This window comes from Olea europaea, chromosome 15 (genome assembly GCF_002742605.1).
Source record: "Olea europaea var. sylvestris chromosome 15, O_europaea_v1, whole genome shotgun sequence".
Taxonomy (NCBI): Eukaryota; Viridiplantae; Streptophyta; class Magnoliopsida; order Lamiales; family Oleaceae; genus Olea; species Olea europaea.
The window spans coordinates 7,211,878-7,237,696 of record NC_036251.1 but is presented as its reverse complement, the minus strand read 5'-3'; the positions used below and the strand labels follow the sequence as shown (position 1 = coordinate 7,237,696).

At 35.7% G+C, this 25,819-nt stretch overlaps 2 protein-coding genes across 5 annotated transcripts; both read left to right on the top strand.

Annotated features, from left to right (window-relative positions):
• The first annotated feature begins 891 nt into the window (after positions 1-891).
• Positions 892-2,139, top strand: LOC111411164. Its single transcript, XM_023041721.1, has 3 exons — positions 892-1,338; positions 1,469-1,735; positions 1,927-2,139. The coding sequence occupies exons 1-3, from the start codon at positions 892-894 to the stop codon at positions 2,137-2,139; spliced, it is 927 nt and encodes a 308-aa protein (XP_022897489.1).
• A 14,496-nt stretch (positions 2,140-16,635) lies between these two features.
• LOC111410003 (ninja-family protein mc410) lies at positions 16,636-22,585 on the top strand. 4 transcript variants are annotated; one of them, XM_023040159.1, is made up of 4 exons: positions 16,646-16,772; positions 16,981-17,055; positions 17,675-18,763; positions 21,871-22,585. In XM_023040159.1, exons 3-4 carry the CDS (start codon positions 17,746-17,748, stop codon positions 22,284-22,286), a joined length of 1,434 nt encoding a protein of 477 aa, XP_022895927.1. In that variant the 5' UTR covers positions 16,646-16,772; positions 16,981-17,055; positions 17,675-17,745; the 3' UTR covers positions 22,287-22,585. The 4 variants fall into 4 exon arrangements, with proteins under 4 accessions (XP_022895925.1, XP_022895924.1, XP_022895927.1 ...); XM_023040158.1 differs by having other exon boundaries at positions 17,656-18,763; XM_023040157.1 differs by lacking the exon at positions 16,981-17,055 and having other exon boundaries at positions 16,636-16,772; positions 17,656-18,763.
• The last annotated feature ends 3,234 nt before the right edge of the window (positions 22,586-25,819 follow it).

Below are 25,819 nucleotides of genomic sequence, written 5' to 3'. Positions count from 1 at the left end.
CTTGTGGATACAGTCACAATAGAGTTTGGACTGGACCTTAGTAAAGTGGCAGTCACAATGAAGTATGTATTGAGCAGTGGTTTACCTCCAATAATACTAAAAAGTGACAGTAGCGTGTTGTCGTACATGGCGTTAAAGGATTTAGATCGTGACCCTGCCAAATATGCGATAAACATTGAAGTCACAGATGCAGAGAGCATGCACCAACCGGTCGCGGAACCAATTGTTAAACAAAGAAGCGAACCCGAATTTTCTCTACTAGATGTGTCATCGGATATATGCGAATCAATAGTTGAACCATCATATCACAATTTTGAACATGAAATCGCAGTTGTATCAGTCGCAGATGCTAGGAATGTAGAGAAGGGAAGGGTTTTCGTGACAAGGAGGTCCTGAAGTTGAGCTTGTCCTTTTTTTGCAATTCAAAATATGTTCGAATATATAGTTCTTCGTTCAGACAAAAAGGACTATCTTATCAAGTTTTCACAGAGCGGGTGTGATTGGATATGTAGATCGTCCAAGTTGGCGAAGACAAATATGTTTAAAATTAGACATATTGAAGGTCACACGTGTACTTCGAATGTTGTACTGGGTTCTCATAGGCAGGTAACAAAGTCTGTTGTATCATCATGCATCAAGTACAAGTACACGTCCTCACGCATTATCTACACTCTTAACGATATATGTAATGACATGATGCATGCATATGGAGTGTCGCTAAACTATGTGAAGGCTTGGAGGTCTTGAGAGGAAACATTGAAAATAATCAGGAGGGATCCAACCAAGTCCTTCAGTAGGGTACCCAGATTCTTTTCCATGTTGCATCAAACAAACCCTGGTACAGTCACAGATCGACAGCTTGATAGTCATGGAAGGTTCAAATATTGTTTCATGGCCCTAGGAGCATCAATTCGAGGATGGAGACATTGCAGGCCTGTTGTCGTGGTCGATGGAACTTATCTAAATGGACATTACGGTGGCACTCTATTCACGGCATGCACACAGGATGCAAACAACAGCATTTTTATACTTACTTTCGGAATTGAGGATACTGAGAATGATAGATCTTGGACATGGTTTTTAGGAAACCTGAAGAAGGCACATGGAGATAGAGAAGGGTTGTGCTTCGTATCGGATCGTCATAACAATATAAAGAATGCAATTGGAAACGTGTATCCAGGAGCATGTCATGGAATTTGTTCATACCATCTTCTACAGAATCTTAAGTCACGGTACGGAAGATCAGGTCACAATGTAACTCAACCATTCAATGCGGCTATCCGTGCTTACACCCTGATAGAATACGAATATCACATGCAAGAACTTTATGCCATCAATGTGAATATAAGGACTTACCTGATAATACATAATTAACATATTACTTTCAGTCTATACTAATATGCATATATTTGTTGTGATATGGAGAATGTATAACATGGGACTTCATTATTTTTTTTGTTGCTCGTAGAACGAGGTTGTACCTGAGAAGTGGTCACGATTTCACATGCCACGAAATAGGTATTCCACAATGACATCGAACATAGTAGAATCAGTTAATGCGGTGACAAAGTCTGCCAAACACTTTCCTGTTATAGCGTTGTTGGAATCATTGTGGCAAACTACACAAACATGGTTCTGTAAGCATAAGGACACAGCGCAAGGAGCTTTCACGACGTTGTCAAGCAAGTACGAGAAGTATATAAGAGCAATGAGCACGGTTATGAGAAATTTCAAGGTAATGTCAATTCTTTGAATTGAATTGGGAGTGTGTGTTTATAGATGTGTGATCATTAAATAATATTGTTATTGACCTGTAACATGTGCTACTAAGATTATATTTGTGTGATGTGCCATGTAGTTCCATATGTGAATTGAAATGAGTATATCGGGACTTATTGTATATGTAACATTCGATGTTAACTGCAGGTCTCTCCTATAAATCAATCCACGTTTTTGGTTAGTGGTGAAACTTCGTCATTCATTGTTAACATAGAACAACGTACCTACACATGTAGGACGCTTCAAGTTAATCAACTACCGTGCCCACATGCTTTGGCTACGATTGCAAGTATGAAGATGGATCCATATGACTTCTGCTCGTACTATTACACAAGAGAAGCATACATGAATGCTTACTAAGAAACAATCTATCATGTCGAAAATCCAACTGAATAGATGGTGCCTGATGATTTATATGACACCAATGTGTTACCACCTAATCAGAAGCGAAATTGTGGAATGCCTAATGAGAAGAGATATAAATCGGCTTGTGAAGAGAACGTCACAATGAAATGTGGACGCTGTGGTGAAAATGATCACAATCGAAGGACTTGTAGCAGCTTGGTCCCATTATGTTAGGGCCAGTCGAGAACTAAAGAGTGAAAGAGAAAGGCAACTGACAACATGCAGCGATCGTAACGTCATGGAATGCTTTATTTTTTGATTCATTCTTTGTTCGTATTGTTCACAATAAAATGCAAATGAACACATTTCCGACTGTTTTGATAACATTTGACATTTATTTTGATTTAATGTACATTCGATTATTATGCAGTTGGAATTTATGCATTAGAGACAAATAGAAATTATGATTCATTCAAACTTAGATAGGTGTAAAACAAGAAGGCATTCTGTGACTCGTGAAAACATTGGTATTTCGTTGCATTTGACAGTATGTGACCAATAAGATGTATCCATGCCAATGCTTATGATTGAGTACAGTGATCCCAATAACAATCATTGTATGTTAACTTTGTTGTGACCACTGTGCTATAATCTGTGACTTCTATTTTCATAGAGCATTGCAGTCTATCACAGATAAAATATGCATTATGTGACCTGGTTGTTTTTATCAAAGAAATGTGTCACATGTTAACAAGTGTATGTGATCTGACTTGTGACAGCTACATAATTGTCTGTGACATCTGCCTTACCAAGTTGACTAGCCATTCTACTGTATGACATGAATTTGTGATATGTATGATATGTTGGCATAGTTGGTCACATGATATTGAGTTCGACCCGAAATGTGACCCACAAATATTGGTGTAACATAATGTGACTCATTCGTAGATCACATATCAAACCTGTGACCAGAATAACCCATGTGTAAAGATGTCTGTAACCCATTCACAAATCATAAATAAATATATTATGTGACCCACTCTTAGATTATAAATAAATAAAATATGCGACATTAATAGAATTTATGACTTATTCGTAGATCACATATCAAACCTGTGATAGGATTAAACCATGCGAAAATATGTCTGTGACCCATTCTTAGATCATGAGTAAATAAAATATGTGACCCATTCTTAGTTTATAAATAAATGAAATATGTGACATTAGTAAATTCTGTGGCTCATTCGTACATCACATATCAGACCTGTGACCAGAATAATCCATGCAAAAATATGTCTGTAACCCATTCATAGATCATGAATAAATAAAATGTGTGACCCATTCTTAGTTTACAAATAAATGAAATATGTGACATTAATAAAATCTGTGATTCATTCGTGCATCACATATCAGACTCGTGACCTGGATAACCTATGCGAAAATATGTCTTTGAGCCATTCATAGACTATAAACAAAATAAAATATGTGACCCACTCTTACATTATAAATAAATAAAAAATGAGACATAAATAAAATCTGTGACTCATTTGTAGATCATAAAGCAAACCTCTGACCTCGATAATCCATGCGAAAATATGTCTGTGACCCATATCAAACCCGTAACCGGGATAACCCATGTGAAAATATGTCTGTGACCCATACGTAGACCATAAACAAATAAAATATGTGACCCACTCTTACATTATAAATAAATAAAAAATGTGACTTAAATAAAATCTATGACTCATTCGTAGATCATAAATCAAACCCGTGACCTGGATAACCCATGCGAAAATACATATGTGACCCGTTCTTAGATCATGAACAAATAAAATATGTGACCCACTCTTAGATTATAAATAAATAACAACTGTGAGAAAAATAAAATATGTGACTCATTCGTAGATAATATATAACCCACGCAGATATATCTATGACTGTGAGTATAAGCAACATACACTCGCATTGGGATTGTGCAAATTCCTATGACTATTGCAAAACATAAGTGCGCACTGATTAATACTGGCAAAGAGTTTGATTCATTATCTGATAACAACACTGAAAAATAGGTACTCAAAAATAGCATCTTCATAGTAGACCAATTCAAATCCCCAATTACAAAAGCAAAGTAGTTCTTGCGAATTTGACGCCAACAAAAAACAATTCACATTCTAACTTCTACAAAAAATTAAGAAATGTGGTCAGACTGCATCTAAATTATCATTCTATGACAATGCTTTCTCCTCCAACTTGTTGCACCTTTCTTGTGCCCTTTCCGATTTCTCGATATTTAAACAACAATGAAGCTTTGTCCAGGTGTGCTCTGCTCGCATCAAATCTCATCGATATGGAGCCCATATCGTCATGGAGCATGTACTCGGCATATTTGATTACATATATGCCACAATCATGTCTTGAGAATACACAAACAACAGAAAAACAGATTATTAGGCATGTAGTATATGAAGTATAGAATTCATAAACGTAGATCGATGGTCACGAACTTACCCATTTTTCTGTTACGGAAGGGAGAAGTCATGCATCACTTTCAACTCCATAGAATCATCCAGATGACCTTTCGAATCCTTTTTCCAAACTCCAATATGGTTCATTAGGTGCGGTAGAATTTTGATAAACGGTTCAATTCCCAATCGGACTTTTACATTGTTGTATGTCTTCCTAGATGAGTTGAACACAAGAAACGAGTGCTTCTTTATGTCAAGCACTCCAAGCATCCAATGTGCTTTGTTGGTAGGCAAGATTGGCATCAACACGAGTTCCATTTCGGACCATGGCTTGCTCAATGGAATGCGTGAACTAGTAATGTCATCTATAAGCCTTGAATCTGTGACAACTACATTTGGGTCATGCTTAAATTTGGGGTAGATGTTCTTGAGCTTCATCTGGAATAATGAGTTAGTCGTGGTAGCAACGAACTTTACATTTTTTCAATTATTTGCCAACTGACGTATAAGCAAACGTCCATATGCTACCACAATGATATAATTGTAAAAGTTAGGAAGGGCTACAAGTACAATAATATTGGGATGTCAAGTGAGTTTGACGTGTGATAAATGTAGCAAAATGCAGGACTTATTAAATAGGATTAAAAACATATGTGTATATATTACCCTGTAATCAAGACATGTAACATGTGACCTAGATATGTATATAGAATTAAGAAATTGTGACCTGTCCGCATGAGAATACACATATTCTGTGACCATCCACTTTCACAAATGGTCATAATAAAATGTGATGTTTGATTCATAAATGATTGTTAGTTACACATTTACGTACATCTTTTCGAACCGTGACACATTCATACATATCTTAACCTTGCATATGTTCATCATGTCACTCTGAGCATGCAAACTACACCACATATCAATTCGAGATGTTATGTGAAACTATGTACAGGTAAGTACTGTAGCTTGGAAATATCAACATACCGAACTGCTCAATGACATATCCCTAGATACAAGCTCGTACCACCACGATTTACATCCAACAGGGAACTGACCGACAACAAATTGGGGACAGGCATGATCATCTTTGTCGCTAAACTTCTTCCTGCATACAACAAGAAATAAATCATTACTCGGTACGAACGAAAAATTAATGTAGAAATGGTTCGTACTTATTATGAGGCTTGTATCCTCGTTGGAACCAATTCTGAAAATCAGCAACGTCCGCATCATCCACATGTTGGGTGTAATTCTGGAGCAGTACTACATCTCCTGAAGGCTTGGTTTGTTTTCCTTCAACAACAACGTACGGAGATTGAAGTGCCTTAGCTGGTTTGGAAGCCCTCTTAATTGGCAGTCCAGAGCTGGGTGCGAAAAGAGGAGATTGCTTCGTGAAATGTAATAGATCACATCACTGTAATTTATTTAAAATTTCTGTGACCATATCAACATACATGTGAACTATATGGGTTGCTGTCTTATTACGATAGTCATGTAGAAATATGAGATTTTTATTTGTAATTATCTCCTGCTCAGCTGACTCCGTTTCCTCCAATACGTCTGATATAATCATGTCAACATGCGCTTCCACATCTTTGGACTTCACTGCTTTCGACAAGTCTGGTTGCGTGGAACCGACCCCCAAGTCGAATGATGGTGGCTGAAGACTAAAGGGGTGTGAAATATGTTGACAGGGACAATGTTGCCCTTCCCTTTCGAAATCACTATTTCTTCGGCTGCTTTACCCTGAAAATCTCAAGAGCGTTAGTAATCTCAAAGTGAAATGCGAATAAAATAAAAGCATGATTAGTATAACAAATACTGACTTTGTCTGTTGTTTCACCATGTCTGGCAATATTTCCTTCAGATTTCTCTTTAAATTTGTTCATGGAACTGGCAACCAATGTAGTGACAGTCTCGGACATCAAATGCATATTTGATTTGATGTCGATGAGGTCTGTGCAGATTTCACCTTGCATACGCGTTATAATAGTCAATTTCTTTTGCTGATTAGACTTGAGCAACGACATCTATGACTTCATATCGTCGAGCTGCTTGTTCAATGATTGATTTTGAGACTGGAGTTCACGTATTTGGCCATTGAATTGTTTCCGCAGATCCTCAACAACCTGTAGCATGTGACAGAACATAAATGAGATACATTGTTATTGTGACTTTGCAAATTAAGTCATTTACCTATGAACTTCTAGAATATCATATCAGTTGTGATTTTTCACCATGAGATAAGATGGATTAACATTTCACCTACTACATATGTCCAAGCACACACATAATGCATATATCAGTAACATTGATACACTGTTGATCATATTTGTGACTTGCAATATATATGTGACCTAATGTCGAAATAATAAGTATTCCCAAAAAAAAACATCATAGAGTGATAATATGTTGTAAACCACTCTAACATTACTCTACCAACTTACATCATTCGATGGATGCGTGTCTGAACGAAGAGTCTGCAGATTACTTGTACCAGTTGACTGACCACCTCCCATCGGTGAAAAATTGTGGGGCGATTTCTCATGGAATCTATATGGAGGGTCAACGAAATCATCGTCATCGACATGCATGTCATAGTGTGCAACTCTGCTATCCGTCATCATGAGTAGAGATGTAGGCGATTTTACACCAGGTGAACCTGTCTCTCTCTATATGTTGCGTCATGCTGGTCTGCAGGGTGCCCCTTTCTCTCCTCCTCAAGTGATGGTTCCGGTTGGATGGGCTTGGTATAACGCAGGTCAATCATATATGGCATTTGCAACTTAATGTCCAGAGGGTCCAAGTGACATATTTCTATCTGCTAGACCAAATGCAGTGACTATTAAACACCAGCAGAAAAAAAGCATTGGCAATCATGCATTATATGAGATGACCATATATAGTATGTCCTAATATATGTTTGTGACCTGGGAAATAACCTCTGTGATATAAGGTCATACAGTGTGTGAAAATTCAGCATGATATATGACAATACAGAAGTACATGTGACCTATCTAAAATTGTGTTGTACTACCATTTAAGGTCCTTACGTTCGGGTTGGAGAAGCATTCGGGCCCTTCCAATTTAGCAGCTGATGGGTGATCATCTGCCATCCAGTTCCTTATTTGTGGGTACACACTTGATATCCTTCGAGCTACGTACCCATGGAGACTAGGAATCGTCTCACAGATCCACACTTGGAATACTACCGGAGACCTCTTAATCTGTAGTGAAATGATCTCTTGCTCAGTCCCTCTCTTAGTGAACTGATAAGCATGTCAAAGATAGACTTGCCCCATGGAAATGTGTTCATCGCATTCAAGTCTTCCACCAGTACAAACAAATAGTGTTCCACTACCTTCTTGTAATCCCTGGGATGAAGATATGATGTGATGAAGTAAAGTGCACCAAGCATTGCCACATCTTCGTCTCGGATGTTACGCACGGCCAGAAATGCTTCACTAACATCTTTATGCGTCACAGAATTCAGTGAACTGAAGTAGCTGTCCTTCAAACGTGAAGGTTTCTTCTCCATGTCACTGGTATCATCATTGCCCGAACACCTGAGTCTGGACACTAAACAGAACTCCGTGAGCGAGAATCTAACAAATCTCCCAACTATCTTAAACCACAATTCATTTACGTTCAGTTGTCGGACTTGCCTCAGCAAAAAATAATGTATCAACTGTGGCTGAACAACAATGTCCTGACATTGTAAAAAGTTGTTGAAGCATGTGCTCTGTATTGTATGTCGTTGTGCCTCGAATTAGTTGGTTTTGAAGGCTGTCAGAATACCCTTTATGGGAATAAGTGTTATTTTCCTAGGAAACCAACTGGTCTTCGGTATAATATATCTCCACAACTGCATATTTCATCAAAAAAAAAAAAGACAAAAATGTCAGATGTGAGTCATAACAAAACACAAAATATTGCAGGAAATCATCCAAATATGTTCCTATGTCTTTGTTACAGTCGGCAAAGATGCATATTTACAGCATATGGGTTGGCATAACACAAACATCGATATATATTTTAGTGCACTCAACTGATCAGGACACAAATTGAAATCTATGCCCGTATATCAAATAGAGAATATTTCATAAACATAGAATTCGTCGTCGATATTGGTTACCCATTGGTATTGAGTTCATATGTACAGTAGTTAATTGGATAACCTAACTGAATACTGCGTAATACTTTCTTCTTAGAAGATTTGGGATTTGACCCAGTCGTTTTGTGACTTTTCAATGGGTATACTTCATGTTGTACGCCTACCTTTCTTTTTCCCCTTTTGTTTGAGGCCTCACTTCCATTATTTCCCTGATTTTCACTCTTGGAACCCATATTTTTTCGTGGTTTGCTGCCTTCACTGGGCGTAAAGGGATGAGAGATTGAATGTTGTGTTATGGGAAGCTAATGTACGTGAACAATATGTTGGGGAGTATGCCGGGGTTGTACTGTAGCGATGGATAGTTCGGGTTTTCCGATCGTGGTGCGTGAAGATGAAAGGTGGGACGTGTCTGTTGTTTCGAAATATAAGGAAGCTGAAGAGTTTTCTAAAATTGAGCTACGTAAATCACGGATACAATGTTTATCACGATTATATATTAGACATATAAAAAATCTATTTTTAATAATATTAATTGTAATATTTTCTGATATTTGAAAGATCAAACACGAAATCTGAAATTGGAATTTAGGATTTTAACAGTAGGGATCCCTGTAATTTCCTCTAACTAAAATCCCAAATTGTGGCTATATATATATATATATATATATATATATATATATATATATATATTTTTCATCGCACACGAACAGATCTGGGGAAAAATTGGAGAGCTGCTTTGGAAAGGAAAAAAGACAATCAAACATTGTGGCTTGGGAGAGACAAAAACCACCAAAAAAGGGTTGCAAACTAGGTGGAATTTTACAAATATTGAGGCTGCAATTAAAGGTTTTATACATAGAAAAAGAAGTGTTTGGGAGAAACATAAATTGGGCCGCCGACTGTTTCAAGTGATTTACATATGTATACAGCACACGCAAACCGAGAGGGAAATTTGTTGGAGAGGAAAATTGGTGCTTTCAATTGAACATATACACGTAGAATTGGGACGATGGAAGACAATTAACAGCCTACTATTAGGAAAAGACGGTAGTTTTAATTTGGATATTAATCACGCTCCGTTGAATTTTGGTGATGTCCTTCCACTTCTATGTCTTTAATTCTAACATTGTGTTAGATTAAGTCTTTTCATGTATTGGATGAAGATGAAAACATTTGTTATTTATTTTTAATTCGAGACACGTGGCTTAGTTAAATTTTTGTAATTCTTGATTAACTTTGCTTGCGTAATTTATTATTTAATTGTTTGATCACCAATTAAATTTATGGTTACTTCTTGTAGTGCTTGGAGATTCACAATAGGTCTAGAACACTGCTTGATTAACACGCGTGCAATAAATTTTAAAAATAAAATTTATCATGTGTGCAATCTTTGAGATAATTATGAGATTGAGTGCGTTTTATTCATTCGAATTCGGACTAGGAATAGATTCGGGTCATGGATAAGATAGATTTAATTTGTCTTAGAAAAGAAAATTAATTACAATAGAATTATCGATTGTCAAGAATACAAGAACGAAACTAGCTACGTAGTCAAGAATTGTGATATATAATAATAGGTGGATTCGTAATCTAATATACTCTTTCCATACACATTTCAAATTTGCATTTTACTCGTTTTCATAGATTAATTAAAAAAATCACAACACACCTTTATTTTGTTCACGTTGAATCTAATTAAGGACTAGTATACTAATTAAATTTTATTCCTAGTAGGACGATACTTTCAACTCATCAAATCTATTACTAGTCGACGATCTCGTACGTTTGGAGGTTTCATACGAGCAGTAGATATCATCATTTACATCTAGAAAGTGGAAGTTATAGGAACTTCTAACTATGTCGGGAAAAGGATCATTTCTATATATAATAATAATAGAATGTCTGGATATTTATCCAATTTACCTTGAAATGCCATGCTACTATTAATTAATATTCATATGGCGAAGACATAGTTTTTTTCCCCTCTCAAATACACTTTGGATCGAAAACGTTTGATCAATTCCAACCGATTTTACTTTTGAATCGGAAATTTGCTCAAATTGGATCCTTTCCATTTCTATCTCGAATATATAATTGGATATACATGAAGGAATATTTAACCCATTCAAGTAAGAGGGGGTCTTTCTCCTATTAATGTGCAGGAAACCATAATACTTCTCAAAAATCGAAATTCTTGATCAATGGAAGAAAAATATCACTCTTTAACTTACAAGTAAACCAGATATAAAGATGGCGACTAGGGTTGCTATTTCCATAAGTACCCATTTTGGGAACGTCCAATGCCAAATTCATAAAATAGGTAAGTCGCCAATCCTTGAACTTCTTACTCTAAAAAAGCATGGGCATCTTACGTTCTTGAACTGATAACCAGCTTTTGGCTAACCTAGCCTCTTCCAAAACTGGTTCTTGTGTAGCCCTTTATGACTCTAAATTCTATACTTGCTCCAGTAGAAGAAATTTTTTCCGGAAAAAGTCTTAGCAAGACACCATCTTCAACATATATATAAAATCCTAAGAAAATTTGAAAATTAACCAAGGAAAAATCCTTTGAATTTTATTCTTCATCCCAGAGCAGCTATAATTGGATATTCCATTATTTCTGGTACAGAAGTTCCTATAAAAATGGGAAATGCCATACCCTTTGAAATCAGAGAATATTGAAAAGTACCTTCTCCATATATAATCTCAAGATTGCTAATAAGAGTCATAATCTTAGTTTCCAAGCATTTATTTGCAACATTTAACTCACTAAGGCTCCTAGTGGACTTCTCAAGATCATTCATAAAGGTCTTAACCTTAGTCTCTCAGTTCTTATTGACTAGTCTTAACTTACTAAGGTTTTCAGTAGATTCCTGAAGTTCAGATATAAGTCTCTTTCTAACTCAAGATTATTTAACTTCTTAAGGGTAGCAATATTGACCTTTCTCAAAATAACGACAACCCTTAAACAACTTATCAAGTGACTTATAAATGTCATCCTCATCTTTTGGCCCTTCCTGAGAAGTGTTAGATTTTTCTAAATTCTCAAGTGACTTGTTCTTAGCCACAGATATGAATGCCATATAATTCCTTGTCTCATTACGAGTGGATTTTTTTACTTTTATTATCCGAGCTAGACTCGTCATCGATGAGAGTAACATTTAAAGCTTTGCCTTGAGTTTTCTTATAGTTAAGACACTCAAATTTAAAATGACCAATACCTTATCACTCATTACACCTCATAGACCTCTTCCAGGATTCTCAAGTATTACTGACTACATGTAGAGCTTTCAATGGGGCCATGTGGAAGCACCGAGTGCACACTTGTGGCATTCAATTAAGAATAAAGAAATGAATATTGGTGGAAGCCCTATTCTCATCCTAGGTCCACTGTTGAAGTGTTCTCGTTATTTGGCCGAAGTGCATTTTCTCCCTTCTGTCAAACTCCTTCACACCTGAGGTCCATGGCTCTCAAGAGTAGGTTTGAAAGTGTATCTTTAGGAATGATTGATATAATGTTTTCATTAAATAGCCTAAGAGTGTAGGACGACTAACCTCTTGTCAAATGTGTTTGTTAATATAATTAATATAAGACATGATGGTATGACACCCAAGTCTAGTAGATGAGGCCACGTGGATCTGGTCAAACGGTGACTACGTCGACCTAGTTACTTAAATAGCAGTCATTGGAACATTTTAAGGGAATATATAAAAAGGAGTATAATGATTTCTTTGAATAGTTGCTCTTTTTAAGTTCTCTCCTTTGTATACATTTTCAATCTTGAACATCTTGTTAATGACCTTAAGTATATTTAGCTGGAAACTGATTACCCAATCGAGCATCCGATCACAATTTTGTGAAATCTGTCCATGTTCATTGTATCTAGGAGTGACACCTGTTGGCACATTTTTGGAGGACAACATTACTCTTCTCACACTTTTCTTTCCTAAATGTACTAGAGTCACCTTTAAACCTCTTAGTAGGTCTCTTCTTATTCTTAAGAAATTTCTTGAATATCCTAACAAGGCAAGCAAGATCCTCATCCTTAAGTTTTTCATCATCATTGGTCTCACTCTCAGTTTCCCTAACTGTATTGAGGGCTATGGATTTGTCTTTCTTAGACTGAGGTAGGCTAAGTTCATAGATTTGGAGAGATCCTGTAAGTTACTCTATCTTAATTGCATCTGGGTCCTTACTCTCTTCAATAGCTGTTACATTAGATCTATGTTTCTCAGGTTGTGATCTCATAACCTTTCCCACTGTTTTAGCCTATGGAATTCACTCGTCTAAATTAAAGCTAGAGCTGACTATATCGATCAATTTAGCATAGAATTCATCAAAAGACTCATCACTTTTCATCCTAATTTCTCAAGTTTAGTAGTCAACATCTGCAATTTAAAATTGTTAATAGCCTTTGTTCCTTCATGTGTAGTCTCAAGAATATCCCAAACTTCTTTAGCAATCTCACATATTGATACATGCCTAAACTCTTCAGGCGACACAGCTATAAATAGGGCATGAAGCCTTTGCTATTCCAATTACACTCAACCAAATTAACCTTAGAGAAAGTAGAAATATCGATAGGTGTAACTATACCTGCAACAGTAGTAGTAGGGGTAGTCCAACCATTCTGAACACTTACCGAAACACACTCATCCATAGATTTAAAGAAAGCTCTCATCCTAACCTTCCAATATACTAATTACTACCATCAAAATAATCAGGAACGGAATGTGATTGACTCATCTAGACAAATAGGGTCCATGAACGCAATTGAGGGATACCACTTGAAAGTTTAGATTATTGATCTATTTAGACCCAACGTGTGAAAATAATCAATTAAAAGCAACAAGTCATTTTTTAATTGTTTCTAGATGATTAGATAAAACGAGTCAATTTATTCTATATTTGAATACCACAGTTTGTGAATCGCACAAAAGCAAATAACACCAATATGATCATGAAGAAAACCATTCACAAAGGATCAAAAACTCTTTACACTTTCCCAATCAACAGTCTACTAACAGTATGTTCCACAGCCAACTAACCTTTAGTCTCCTTTGACCTTCTTCCTATAATCATATTGGCTCTCTTGGACTACGTGTTCCTCGCATCAACTCCCAACCCCTAGTATCGTTTATCTCCCGTGGATCTCCAAGAACAAACCCTGTTCTTCAACATCGAAACTATAAGTGCTTATTTTTGAAACTTCGATAACTCTGAAAGCTAATTGGTGAAGGTAAGTTTTGGTGTTTGATCAACGATCTTGTGTTTTGATCTGTGGTTTAATGTGAAGGTTAATGGCTCGATCAAAAAATCTAAGTTTGGATAAATTTATAGCTCAAATAATATGGTAGTGAAATCTATGAATCTATGAAAGTGTGTGGGATCTAAAAGAAAAAAAATGATATCTATGGAAAAATATGATTCAATACAGGTCGGGATGTTCATGGAATAGGATATATATAGGGAAAAGGTTTTTAGGACGAAAAGTGATTTCAAATCAAGTGTTTGAAGCGAAATAGTATTGCTAGACGTCAACCATTGTTCGAGCGCTAGGTGGGCAGTGCACCTGCCACTTGAGCACTAGATTTGATCTGCTGCTCAAAAGCCAGTCTAGCACATGGCAGGCATCAATGGTTTTGCTTTCGCCGCTCGAGCATCGATTGGGCGGCAGGCTAGCAAAAAAGTGTCATTCTTGATATCAAATTCTTCAAGTCCGAATCTCGATCTTTTTCTTAAATGTCTTTGACATTTTTTTTTTTTTGTATTAAAATAACCTATCAAGCCCAAACTATTTTTACAATAATATAACCTTTACTAAACCTATTTTGACTTTGCTTATTCATAATACAATTAAACTAAAATATGATTTTGACTTAGGAATTGTCAATTACAATTTTGAATTAACAAAATGCATGAAAACCAAATTCTTAGTTGTGGTTAAATTTTATTTATTTATTTCAGTTGTTGATTTGTAAATTATCCAGATTCTGATCCAACAAATTACTTAATTACTCTATAAGTTCATTTTTATTTTCTTCTTATTTACTGCATGTTTGACAAGGCTTTTAAGAATTGAGACTAAGAAGCTAATTTTAAATCTATGTGAATAATTTTTGGAAGTATTTTACTTGGATAGACAACTTTTACAGAATGCTGACTCTTCTACACAAGCAAAATCAAAAGCCTTGCAAAAATTAACCCTTAATTTTTTTGGCTCAAACTTAGCATCGTCTCCAATGAAAATAGCAAATTAAATTGAACTAATCAATACTATGTTGAAGCTTTATAGGAATTAATTATGTTGATTATTGCATATTAACATCATAATTATCAGGCAATTTTTTTGCATTTTTATACGTAAAAATTAGCATTGTTCTCCAGAGAAAATGACAAATTAAATTGAAACAAATGCTGGAGCATTAGAGGAATCAATGATTTTTTTTATTGCTTATAATTAACACTATTACGCACGGTGTCTTCTTAAACTAATATGTGTTGTTGCCTTTCTAAAATAAGTTGAGCCCATTTGATTTTACCCTCTAGTTTATTGATAATTTATTTTATTCTCATTTGATGCTTATAGCTTTGTCCTATTACAATTCTTTAATCTCTGGATCAAGTCTTGATTTTAATTATCTTTATAAAAGACACAAGTAGTTGAGCTTTGTAACCCAAAGTATAATTATTTCAACCGTGCTAGTTGTACAGAAGGGCCTTTACACCATTCTTGACAAAGTAGACACAAGAATGGGTGGGACCTTGATTTTTTACATTTTTTATTCATGTGGGGTCGGCTCGAATTCCACACGAATGTGAGTATCTGTTATCCAATATGTCAAGCATTTTTTGGTAGATGAGCTTTATTCTAATTGTTTAAGCATATACATAAACATTGTCTCATTTTCAAACTTCCATTCATTTACCCGAATTAGCTACTATTGCATTAGATGTTGAGTAAAGTAGAAGGTCGATATTCATATACGACACAAAAGGTATTTGTAAAATTGATAAAACGAAAATTTGCAAGCATCGAGCAATTGAAGTGGATGAAAGATATAAATGTATCTGTATATGCTCTATCGAAAAAGAAGTGACATCATTTAAAATGATTTGGATTAAATTTTCGTAAATTTTGCTTTAACTATTAGCATTTAAAAAATTTAACAATGCAAAAAGTTTACCACACTAATACTTTGCTTTTTTTGTCTACCATTTTTTCACATTCTACCACATTATTTTTTCTACAGTACTCATTTTCAACTACACATTCTTCATTAAAATAATAGTACACGTAAATCAAAAAAATTTCCTTCTTTTTTAACTACACATTTCAACATCAATCACTACTCCATAATATATTACTCACAAATATGGGGCACAAACAAGCACTTAATGATAGTCTTGCGCATTTTCCAAAAAAATAATTTTTTTCATAAAATTTATTTTGCGATGAAGCTATTTACAACTAACCAATTAAGAATGAAAGATGCAAGCATGGTTTGGGAAGGGATTTTATACCATATGGACGTGATGTCTGATTGAAAGGGTAAACTCATTAGTATATTTATTGTTAATAGAATCGTTACTATTTGACCTTTAAAACATAGGAAATTTCAATTTTGGGTTGTGTTATAACGCTCGGTTACACGCCCCTTATAGCAGGGGCTTGCGATTTTTTTATTCGGTGCGAGGCCCCCTTCTTGTGAAGGGCATGTCAATGCCTAGATACAACTAGCAAAATTCAATATTTTAAGATAATTTTACCCTTAAACAGAAGGATGGAAAATCGTACGCAAGTTAAAAGGAAGGGAACATAAGTACACAAATAGAAGTTTTGGGACCTTAAAGGAATTTACTTTATTAAATGAGTCTTCGCCGGAGAGGCCAAAAAAGAACAAAATTAACCGCAGGAGAAGCACGTGTGCAAACGCAAATTGTAAACTAAACTCACTCCACATTTCTCACATTTACTTGACCGAAGGCACCCCACCATTATATCCCCTATTATCCTCTCTCGCTCTCAGCCTCGTCTAGATTTATTTAATCGCTTTATCATCAGGTATGTAATTATTCAATTGAATAAAGTTCTGGAGAAGTTAATTTCTTTTTAAATAGAAGTGTTGATGGATTATAGTTGAATTTGAACTGTATTTATGGATTTCCTTTTCGGGATTTATTTTCATATTTTGCTTAATTTTGCGAGTTTGCAAGCTGTCATTTTTTTTTCCTGTTAGTTATTAATTATGCGTGTTTTTATTTGGAAGCAGATCTTATTTATAATCAAGAGAATATGGGTAGTGAGTTTCGGATTTTGTGAATTTGACATACGGATCGAATTAGTGGTGAGCTGTTTATTAATAGAGGTTTTATTAATTCAAGTGTATGATTATTTCCATACATAGCGCTTTCATGCCATTTGACTTAGATTCAAGCATATCTTTAAACATTGAAGAACCCCAATTTTTGAAGGGGTTTCGTAACATTGTAAAATGTCTAAAACATATATAATGCTCTTCACACTTTGTGCATTTTATTTATCAAATATCTTTCTTTTGTTGTCTAAATGGTAAAGTTGATAAATATGATGTGTCAAATACCTTTAACTTTAATGAAATTATGTAGTTGTGGGAGATCATGATCTAGCATTCTTGTTGAACTCGGGCTTCCTTGTTTTAGTTATATCATATAAGTGAAAATACTAGTGAATTTCCAAGTGATTGATTTAGACTGCTACTATTCCCTAGTTTTGGGTCCGTTATCTTTTTCCCTATTTTCAAGCTGATAATACACAAGCCACAGGCCATCTGGATTATATTTCTGTTACATAATTCCAGTTTCTTTCTTTATGGCTTACTTGTTGATATGATGATATGTGCCATATTCTATGATCTAACATGGACTGTATATTTAGAGAAGTTGGGCTTTCGTTAAACCTCTTTTAGTTTTATTTTGAGGTACCAGTGATGTGAGCAAGGAGGTGGCTGTACCAGTTGTATATGTGAATATTTTTACGAATTTGTGGTTCTATCAGAATGGCGGATGATAATGCCCTTGATCTGACCTTGGGTCTGCCTTGTGGTGGTGGGGGTGGGGGTTCCTCAGTTAAAGGTAAAATTGGCAGCTCATCTGATACTAGATCAGATGAACTTGATAGAGGTAGCAAAGTAATTGACAAGTTCAAAAACTTTCTGGAAGATGGGACCCAACAACATCCCGTGAAAACAGAAGAGAATGTCTTTAATAACTTTCCAAAAGCCGCTGTGGATGTGGAAACGTCTAAAAACTTGAACACTGGAGGGTTATGGGTTACAAATGATTGCAGGTCTACATCAGTTGAACAAGAAAAGAGATCAGATGTTAGTGAAAAACGCAAAAGCTTGTTTAGTGAAATGAGTCAACAAAAGAAACGTGAGACAGAATCTCATCATCCTGATTTGACCGATAAGCCCAAAGGATCCCACATTTCCATATCCACTGATGAGGGATCAACTGCAGAAAATGAAGGTGTAGCTGATTCTGAAGTGGAGGGATCAAGTATAAGGCAGGTTTCTCAGCATGATGACAGCTCAAGACGGTTTGTAGACGGTGGTGGTAAGTCCAGGGTTCATAAGGAGGTTCATGCATTTTCTGATTCCAGTGGTTTAGAACTTTTAGGACAGAATAGATTTACCATTTCATCAGAAAAGGAATTTAATATAGGGAACATGTCCACGCACTATCGTGTCCCATTCCCAGCTCAACCTGTAAACATGTTGAATGTGCCTTACTCTCAATCTGTAAAGGATTATAACCCTAGCAGTACTCCTAGTTCCTCTAGCTATCCTTTACATGGCATGATGCATGTGATGGGTGGCACAAATAACGAGCGGTCAGGCGTGATGTCTGCAAACTTGCCATTGATGTTTGGGTACACTCCAGTTCAGCTTCCAACACTGGACAAGGACAATCTGCAGGGTCTTGTTTCTCATCATCAGCAGCTTCGCCCAACTTATACTGGAAGGGATCAAATAAACTTGGACAAGGGCAATGATGGGCCAAAGATAACTCAAGGTTTTTCTTTAAATCCTTTATACTTATCTGTCATTTTTATTTTAGCCCCCAGCTCTCAGAGCACAATTCCCACATCATTTGTTTTCACTTAACAAAAGTTCATGCTTTTAGTTGAAAAAACTGTTATTGCCATCCGTATTTGGTTTTGCATGAATGAATTATTTGGTTTTACAAGCAATATGGGTTGTATATAGGTGAAGACAAGTCAAAATTTAACTTTTTAGGTTTAATAAGATCTGATTTGTAAGATTGAGAAGTTACATGGAAAACATGTAATTTTAATTTTAACGAGCCAACAACTACATGATATGTTTTTTATTTTTTTTTTATTTTTTTTTTAAATCAGTGTATCTGGTATTGTTATTAGCAACTAACAATCTAGTGTGCTAGTCTCCTCTAATGTCGACTTTTGAAGATGTTGATATGCACATTGGGAGAAGTGTAAAATCACGAGAGGCAATATGTTATTTCAATCCATTGATTTCATGGCAAACGAAAATTTATTGGGTTGTTTAGGACACTGGCCACACTGTACAGAAGGAATTTTGGTTGAGATGGGAACATTTGATGGAGAAAAAGTCAGCACTTAGTTTAGCTCCCCCCTCTCGACTCCCTTCTGTCCTACCCCTGGCCTGGTGAATGTAGCTTCAATATCAGAGTGGTGGAAATTAATATCTGGAATATATTATTATGCTTTCAAGAACCATGAACCTAAAATATAAATGAAATAGGATATGAAAACTGCTATATTTTGGAATTGCGTTCAAGAAAAGCTTAACTGAATTGTAACCACATTTATAAAGTGATTATACCTGCAACTTAACAAAGTTACTTGTTGCAGACTTTGTGCATTATTTTACCTTTTTGGGGACATTCTGCTTAGGTCTTGTTGAAAGAAGGTGGGCGTTATTTACTTGCAAAGGCTTTGACTAATTATTGCATATAATTTGGAAGATATTGACATCCTGCTATGTGGTTCATGGAGGAGGTTTTCTCCTATTGGTTTCGTCAGTCTGAATTTAGGAATCAAACGATATGTATAACTATCCAAACTAAGCTTGCATAAGAGACATTTAGTGTCATCTGAGTCTGTCAGGGACCACCAACTATAGTTTTCAGGACATTTCTTTATTATTATTATTACTATTATTACCATCATCATCATCATCATTATCATTTTTTTTATTATTATTATTATTTTTTATTTTTTTATTTTTTTTGAAGGAACTAATCGATGTGAAAGTAAATTATACTTCTCATAACTGATTAATGGGCCTTGATGGACGTAAATACTGGACAGGAGTCCAGGTATTTTCTTTTGTTACTTTTTGGAGTAGAGAGCGAACTATTCTAGAAGTGTTGAGACAATCTGAATGCTAGCTGGCAGGAGCAAAGGCCGACAAATTATGTTAATAAGCAGGGGACGTGGGATGGGGTATGAGTTTGAGGTTCAATATCGTTCAGGAATTGAAAATAAGGTTGTAGATGAGTTGTTCAGATTCCCTCCAATAATTCTTGGTCCTCAATTTTCCAAGCTTTCTATGCTCAAGAAAGTGCTACAAGAGGATTAGGACTCGAACCCATATTATTTGTCAGAGCAAAGCCAACTACTCCAGCAAGGGACAATTGGTGCTTCTGTGTTCTTCCTGTTTGATTTCGACACTACTAAATGAGTTTCATAGCAGCTCCACAGGGGTCATTCGGGGTTCATTTGGACTTACAAGCGCTTGACCAGCGGTCTCTATTGGACATCAAGTGGTTTGTTGAGGAATGTTCAGTGTGTCAGCAAAACGAGTCTTGCGCTTTCCCTGTCCAGCCTTCTACAGCCCTTACCTAATCCTCACTTAGTATGTGAGGATATTTCGATGGATTTTGTTGAGGGACTTCCCAAGTCCGGGAGATCTGATTCGATTTTGGCGGTGGTTGACCGCTTAAGCAAGTATGTCCATTTTGTGCCCATCCATCAAATCATATATTCACCACGTCTGAGTTTTTCAGCTTTAGAGCACCTATCTTCGTCGACAAACAGCATACCACTCCAGTTGACAAAAGTGTCTGTGGTGGAACAGCAACTACGCGATCAAGATGCTATACAGGGTCAGCTGAAATGCCACTTCCTTTGCTGTCAGGCAAAAATGGAGGCAGCCGCTGATCGACATTGTCGAGATGTCCATTTCAATAAGGGTGATTTGATGAACATGAAGCTCCACTCTTATCACCTCCTCTCTTTGGCTAGGAAGCGTACTGAGAAGCTTGGCCTCAGTATATCGGCCTGTTCAAGTTTGTGAAACACACAGACCTTGTTGCCTATTGCTTGGAGCTTCCCCCTATGGCCTCTATTCGCCCTGTTTTTCATGTGTCTCAACTGAACAAAGCACTTGACTCGAGACTCGACCATGCCAATAGTATCTGCCACCCTCGATTCTTATCTGGAATGGATTGTGGAACCCGAGAAGTTCTTCTGAATGCGCTAATCCCTGGTGGGGCAGCCTCCAGGATGCATGGCTCTGATTCAATTGAAAGGACTGCCCGGCTTTAAAGCTTCCTGTAACCGATGGCATCTATCATCCAACACTTCCTTGACTTCTATCTCGAGGACAAGGTGTCTTTGGAACTCGGGGGTGTTGATAGGCCTCTCATTTGGTAAACTTATTCTAGAAGGTCTAGGAAGATCTGAATGCCAGATGGCACGAGAGAGGGCAACAAATTCCGTTAATAAGCAGGGGGACGTGGGCAAAGTGAGGGGAATATATGTGATAAGGTGGGACCATTGTAAGGCAATGCCCTTTTTAGTAGTTTTTGAGATACTGGAGAGAAATACCCCTCTCGAAAATGCCATCTGTTTTTTTTTTTTTTTTCCCTGTTTTTCTTACTATCATCATTCATCAATACATTGCAACTATTTTTCTCATTCCAGCAAGCAATCCCTCTTCTCTTCATTTGAATCGCATGGAATTTATTAATACCATGATATTTAATATTAGACCTCAGATTGAATTTCTCCTGATTGATTTCTTTGAGATGGTTCACTAATTATCCAATCACGGATATCACTGAGTGCATATAAATTGCAAATGTGGTTCTGACTGTTTCTCATGCTTATGTAGCACCCATGCCAGTGATTTTGCACAAGTCATCGGATTCTAACGATGGGAAGGAAGTAGAACGTGCCAGAAGTAATGGAAAACAACATGTTGGAGAAGAGGGCTCCTCCTTGCACACAGAAGGTGATCTAAAAGGAATTGACTTTCCAGCTATTCGACCAGGTATTGAGGCAGACCTGAAATTTGGAGGTTGTGGGTCCTATCCAAATCTGCCATGGGTTTCGACTACTGGTTCGGGTCCAAGTGGAAAAACAATATCTGGTGTAACTTACAAGTGCAGCCCTACACAAATAGGGATCGTTTGTGCATGTCATGGATCCCACATGTCTCCCGAAGAATTTGTTCAGCATGCAAGTGAAGAGAACCCAGAATCTGGTGCTGGTTTACCATCATTTCCAAGTAGCACTCCTGCAGTCTAAGCGCAAATTGGATTTTGGCATTGAAATTCTTCATAATTACTGAAAATGTTTCTGCTCTGCCGCGGTCAATAGTTTTGACACCTAACGTAAGCAAATATATGCATTTGGTTCTGTATAATGAATAAGATGTTGCGTCTATCACTCTCCAATGTCTACGATTTTCCTTTGTAGTCCTGTGTCTTTGCATCTTAGTTTTGTGTAAAATCTATCGTTTTTTTTGTCAGACAGATATAAGATATTCTCTTTTTCTGCTGTGGTAATGTTTGAATGACAATAATATATCTATCTTTCTATACTTAGCACTGCGAGGTAAGGTGCATCGATTTTTCTTTGTACCTTTGTATCATATTGGCATGCTGAGGGTAAGGAGCAATTAAATGATGATTTGTGATTCTAATTGGTTCATTCTGGTTGAAATTGGGTAGCCACAGGGTAAACATGGTTCTAAATGGAGGGAGTGCATTCCTACTGCATATTTGATACGCAGTATTGAGTATGTTTAAATATTAATAATTTGTTTGCTATCGATTTTACTTATATTTTTACCATGCAATATTGAGCATGATCGCATAATTCAGTATTTGCTATTTGTTTACTCATATTAGTTACACAATATTAAGTCCTTGTTTGTGCCCCATTTTTTAATTAATATATTTTTCATGTTTCATTTTTAACCACACATTCATTAATAAAATAATATTATACGTAAATTTAAATTTTTTCCTTCTTTTTAAATCACTATTTCCTAAGGACATTTTACCCGAAGTAGAAGCCCAAAAAGAAGCACAATTAAAATAAATTTAATAATTAATATTTAATATTGAGCATGAATAAAATGAATTCAATATTTGCTATTTATTTTACTTGATAGTTAACATAAATTATTTATTTGGGTAAAAATGTAGGAATTTTTTTTTTTTTCAACTTTTGACCTACAAAAATATTATTTGCAACAATTTTACTTGTTTAAAGGTAAGTTGGTTAAGATTAGAACTATGCAAGTAAGAAATTACTTTAGACAATAATACATGGTTCAAATAAATTACTCACTTATTTTTAATTTGATGGACACTATAACATTAAGAAAATTTTTTTAATTAATTAATATATTTAAAAATTAATTAAGTAAAACAATTTCAAACCCTAATTATATCAATCTCAATCCCCCCCCCTATCTCTATTCACCAGAAGCTCGACTCTCTCAAGCGGCCATCAAAAGATCACGGTTGAGCAGTACCGCGAACCGTAGCAGGTGGTGGACGTGGAGATCTTGGTGGTGGCAGCAACTCGAAGAAATCAAGTCGCGACTATAGGAAAGACAGTGGTCTGACGGTTGCAATCAGTGATTTGGTGGATATCTAGGGCGAATGTGGTGGTGGTGGTGGAAATTGACTCATGATTGTGGGAAGATGGTGGTTTGACGACTGTAGTCGACGACTCGGTGTGGCAACGGTGAATGTGGTGTTAATGGTTGTGCAGTGGGTGAAGATGGGGTGTTGCGCAGTTATGTTTTTGAGGTGGTGGTGTTTGCAGTGGTGTTGCATGGTGGGTGAAGGGTAGGTTGCGGTGGTGATGGATTTTTTGAGGTGATTTTTTTCTCCAATCTAGGTGCGATGGTGATGGGTTACCTTGGTGCTAGATGTTGTTGGAGGTTTGTGATGATTTTTGTTGGTAGTGCAGGCAGAGGTGCTGCTTATCGCGGTAGATTTGGCAATGGTGGTCAATAGTGGTTTTGGTGGTCGTGTTAGTGGTGTGGTCACAAGTGTTGGTCACGGATTATTTGGTTAACTGTGGCCATTAAATTGGTTAATCTGTAACTAAAGAATAATGTGTGACCTAAAAAATTAATAATTTGAGACTGTGTAGTAAGTTGTAATTTATAATATTTGTGATATGTGATCTACAAATTTTTTTATTCGTGATCGAAAAATAATATGTGACCTATAATTTTTTTGATTTGTGATCGAAAAATAAGTTGTGACTAAAAATTAATCTGTGACTAATTAATTTTTTTATTTGTGACCGATGAATAAATTGTGACTTACAAATTTTTTGAATTGTAATTATAAAATAATTTGTGACATATAATTTCGGATTTGTGACTAAAAAATAATAAGTGTCTGATTAAATTGCTAATTTGTGACCAAATTGTATAAATATGCGACTTAAATATATTTAATTAATTTAATAATAAATAAATTTTAATAAACATCTGATTTTTGAAGTTTGAAACTTATTTTCTTAATTTTGAAATATGTCATATTGAATCTCTTACTTATGAAATTTTTCCATTCTTGAAATATGAGGACCATAAATACAAAATTTATGACTTTCATCCATATTTCGTTAGTTGAACAATAAAATTAAATTTGACCATTTTTTTAATAATTTTGAAGAGGGCAAATAATAAATTTGTATTCTTCACATAAAATCAATTAAACTAAAATAATTAAATCAAAAGATATATAAAAAAATAAAAATAAATAAAAAAATCCTCTTCTCTCACCCCAACGGCCCAACCCCCATGCACCGTACCCACCAAACCAAACCTTAAATAAAAAATAAATAAATAAATAAATAAAAATAAAAATAAAAATTCGATCACAATCCAGCAACCACCTACCAACACCACCCACACACACCCCACCCATCATTTGTAATATCACTCGATGAAGAATAATGCTATTTTTATACAATAGAACTATATAATAGTTTACAGACAGATAATATATTAAAAATAGAGCGGATAAGCTTTTTTTCTTTTTTTATCTGATTGAAGAAATCATGCCAAATCATATCCCATCATATTATGTGTAGGTAAATCATCATTTACATATAGCATAATAGCACAATCCAAAAAAGAAGCATTACATGGTGGTGCATTATTGGAATGGACAATAATTGCATTTAGAGATTGGCTTGGGCTTATCAAATTTAGAAAGTCAAACTCGCTTATATTCTTAGGAACAATGCCCTGTGTACAAGGCACTATTCTACAGGGAGCTTACAGGCCCCCTCATTGTAGCTGGCAAGTAGGTGGGGGCGATCTATATTAAAAAAATAAATAAATTGTGCGGGCCTCGCCTTTGTATGTGCCCTGAACGAGCCCTGTGAAATGCCCCCGTAAGTGAAGCATCGTCAATATTCTTAGCCCTTGTTTGAGCTCTCTTTTTCTTTAAAATATTTTTTCCAACAGTGATTTGATATCATTTCAATCACATTTTTCAATAAAATAATATTACACACAAATTTAAAATTTTTTCTTAATTTTTAATCACACATTCTCAATCATAACACTATTCAAAATGCATTTTATTGAGAAAAATGAGGCTCAAACAACCCTTAACGTACAATAATTATATTTAATATGTTGCATATTGCAAAACTCTCGCTTTTAAACCATTCAAATCACGTTTAAATTGACTCACAATTTACTTGTGAAAAATTATGTTAAATTAAAATATGAGCAAAAAGCAATAAATATTTCTTGAGAAATTTTAAATAATGAGACAAAAGAGGGAGCATGATTGAAG

Coding starts and splice junctions, on each gene's coding strand:
- LOC111410003 (XM_023040157.1), top strand. CDS start 17,746: ATGGCGGATGATAATGCCCTTGATCTGACCTTGGGTCTGCCTTGTGGT. Junction 18,764..21,870: donor TGGGCCAAAGATAACTCAAG/GTTTTTCTTTAA, acceptor ATGCTTATGTAG/CACCCATGCCAGTGATTTTG.
- LOC111411164 (XM_023041721.1), top strand. CDS start 892: ATGGCCCTAGGAGCATCAATTCGAGGATGGAGACATTGCAGGCCTGTT. Junction 1,339..1,468: donor AAGAACTTTATGCCATCAAT/GTGAATATAAGG, acceptor TGTTGCTCGTAG/AACGAGGTTGTACCTGAGAA. Junction 1,736..1,926: donor CGGTTATGAGAAATTTCAAG/GTAATGTCAATT, acceptor TGTTAACTGCAG/GTCTCTCCTATAAATCAATC.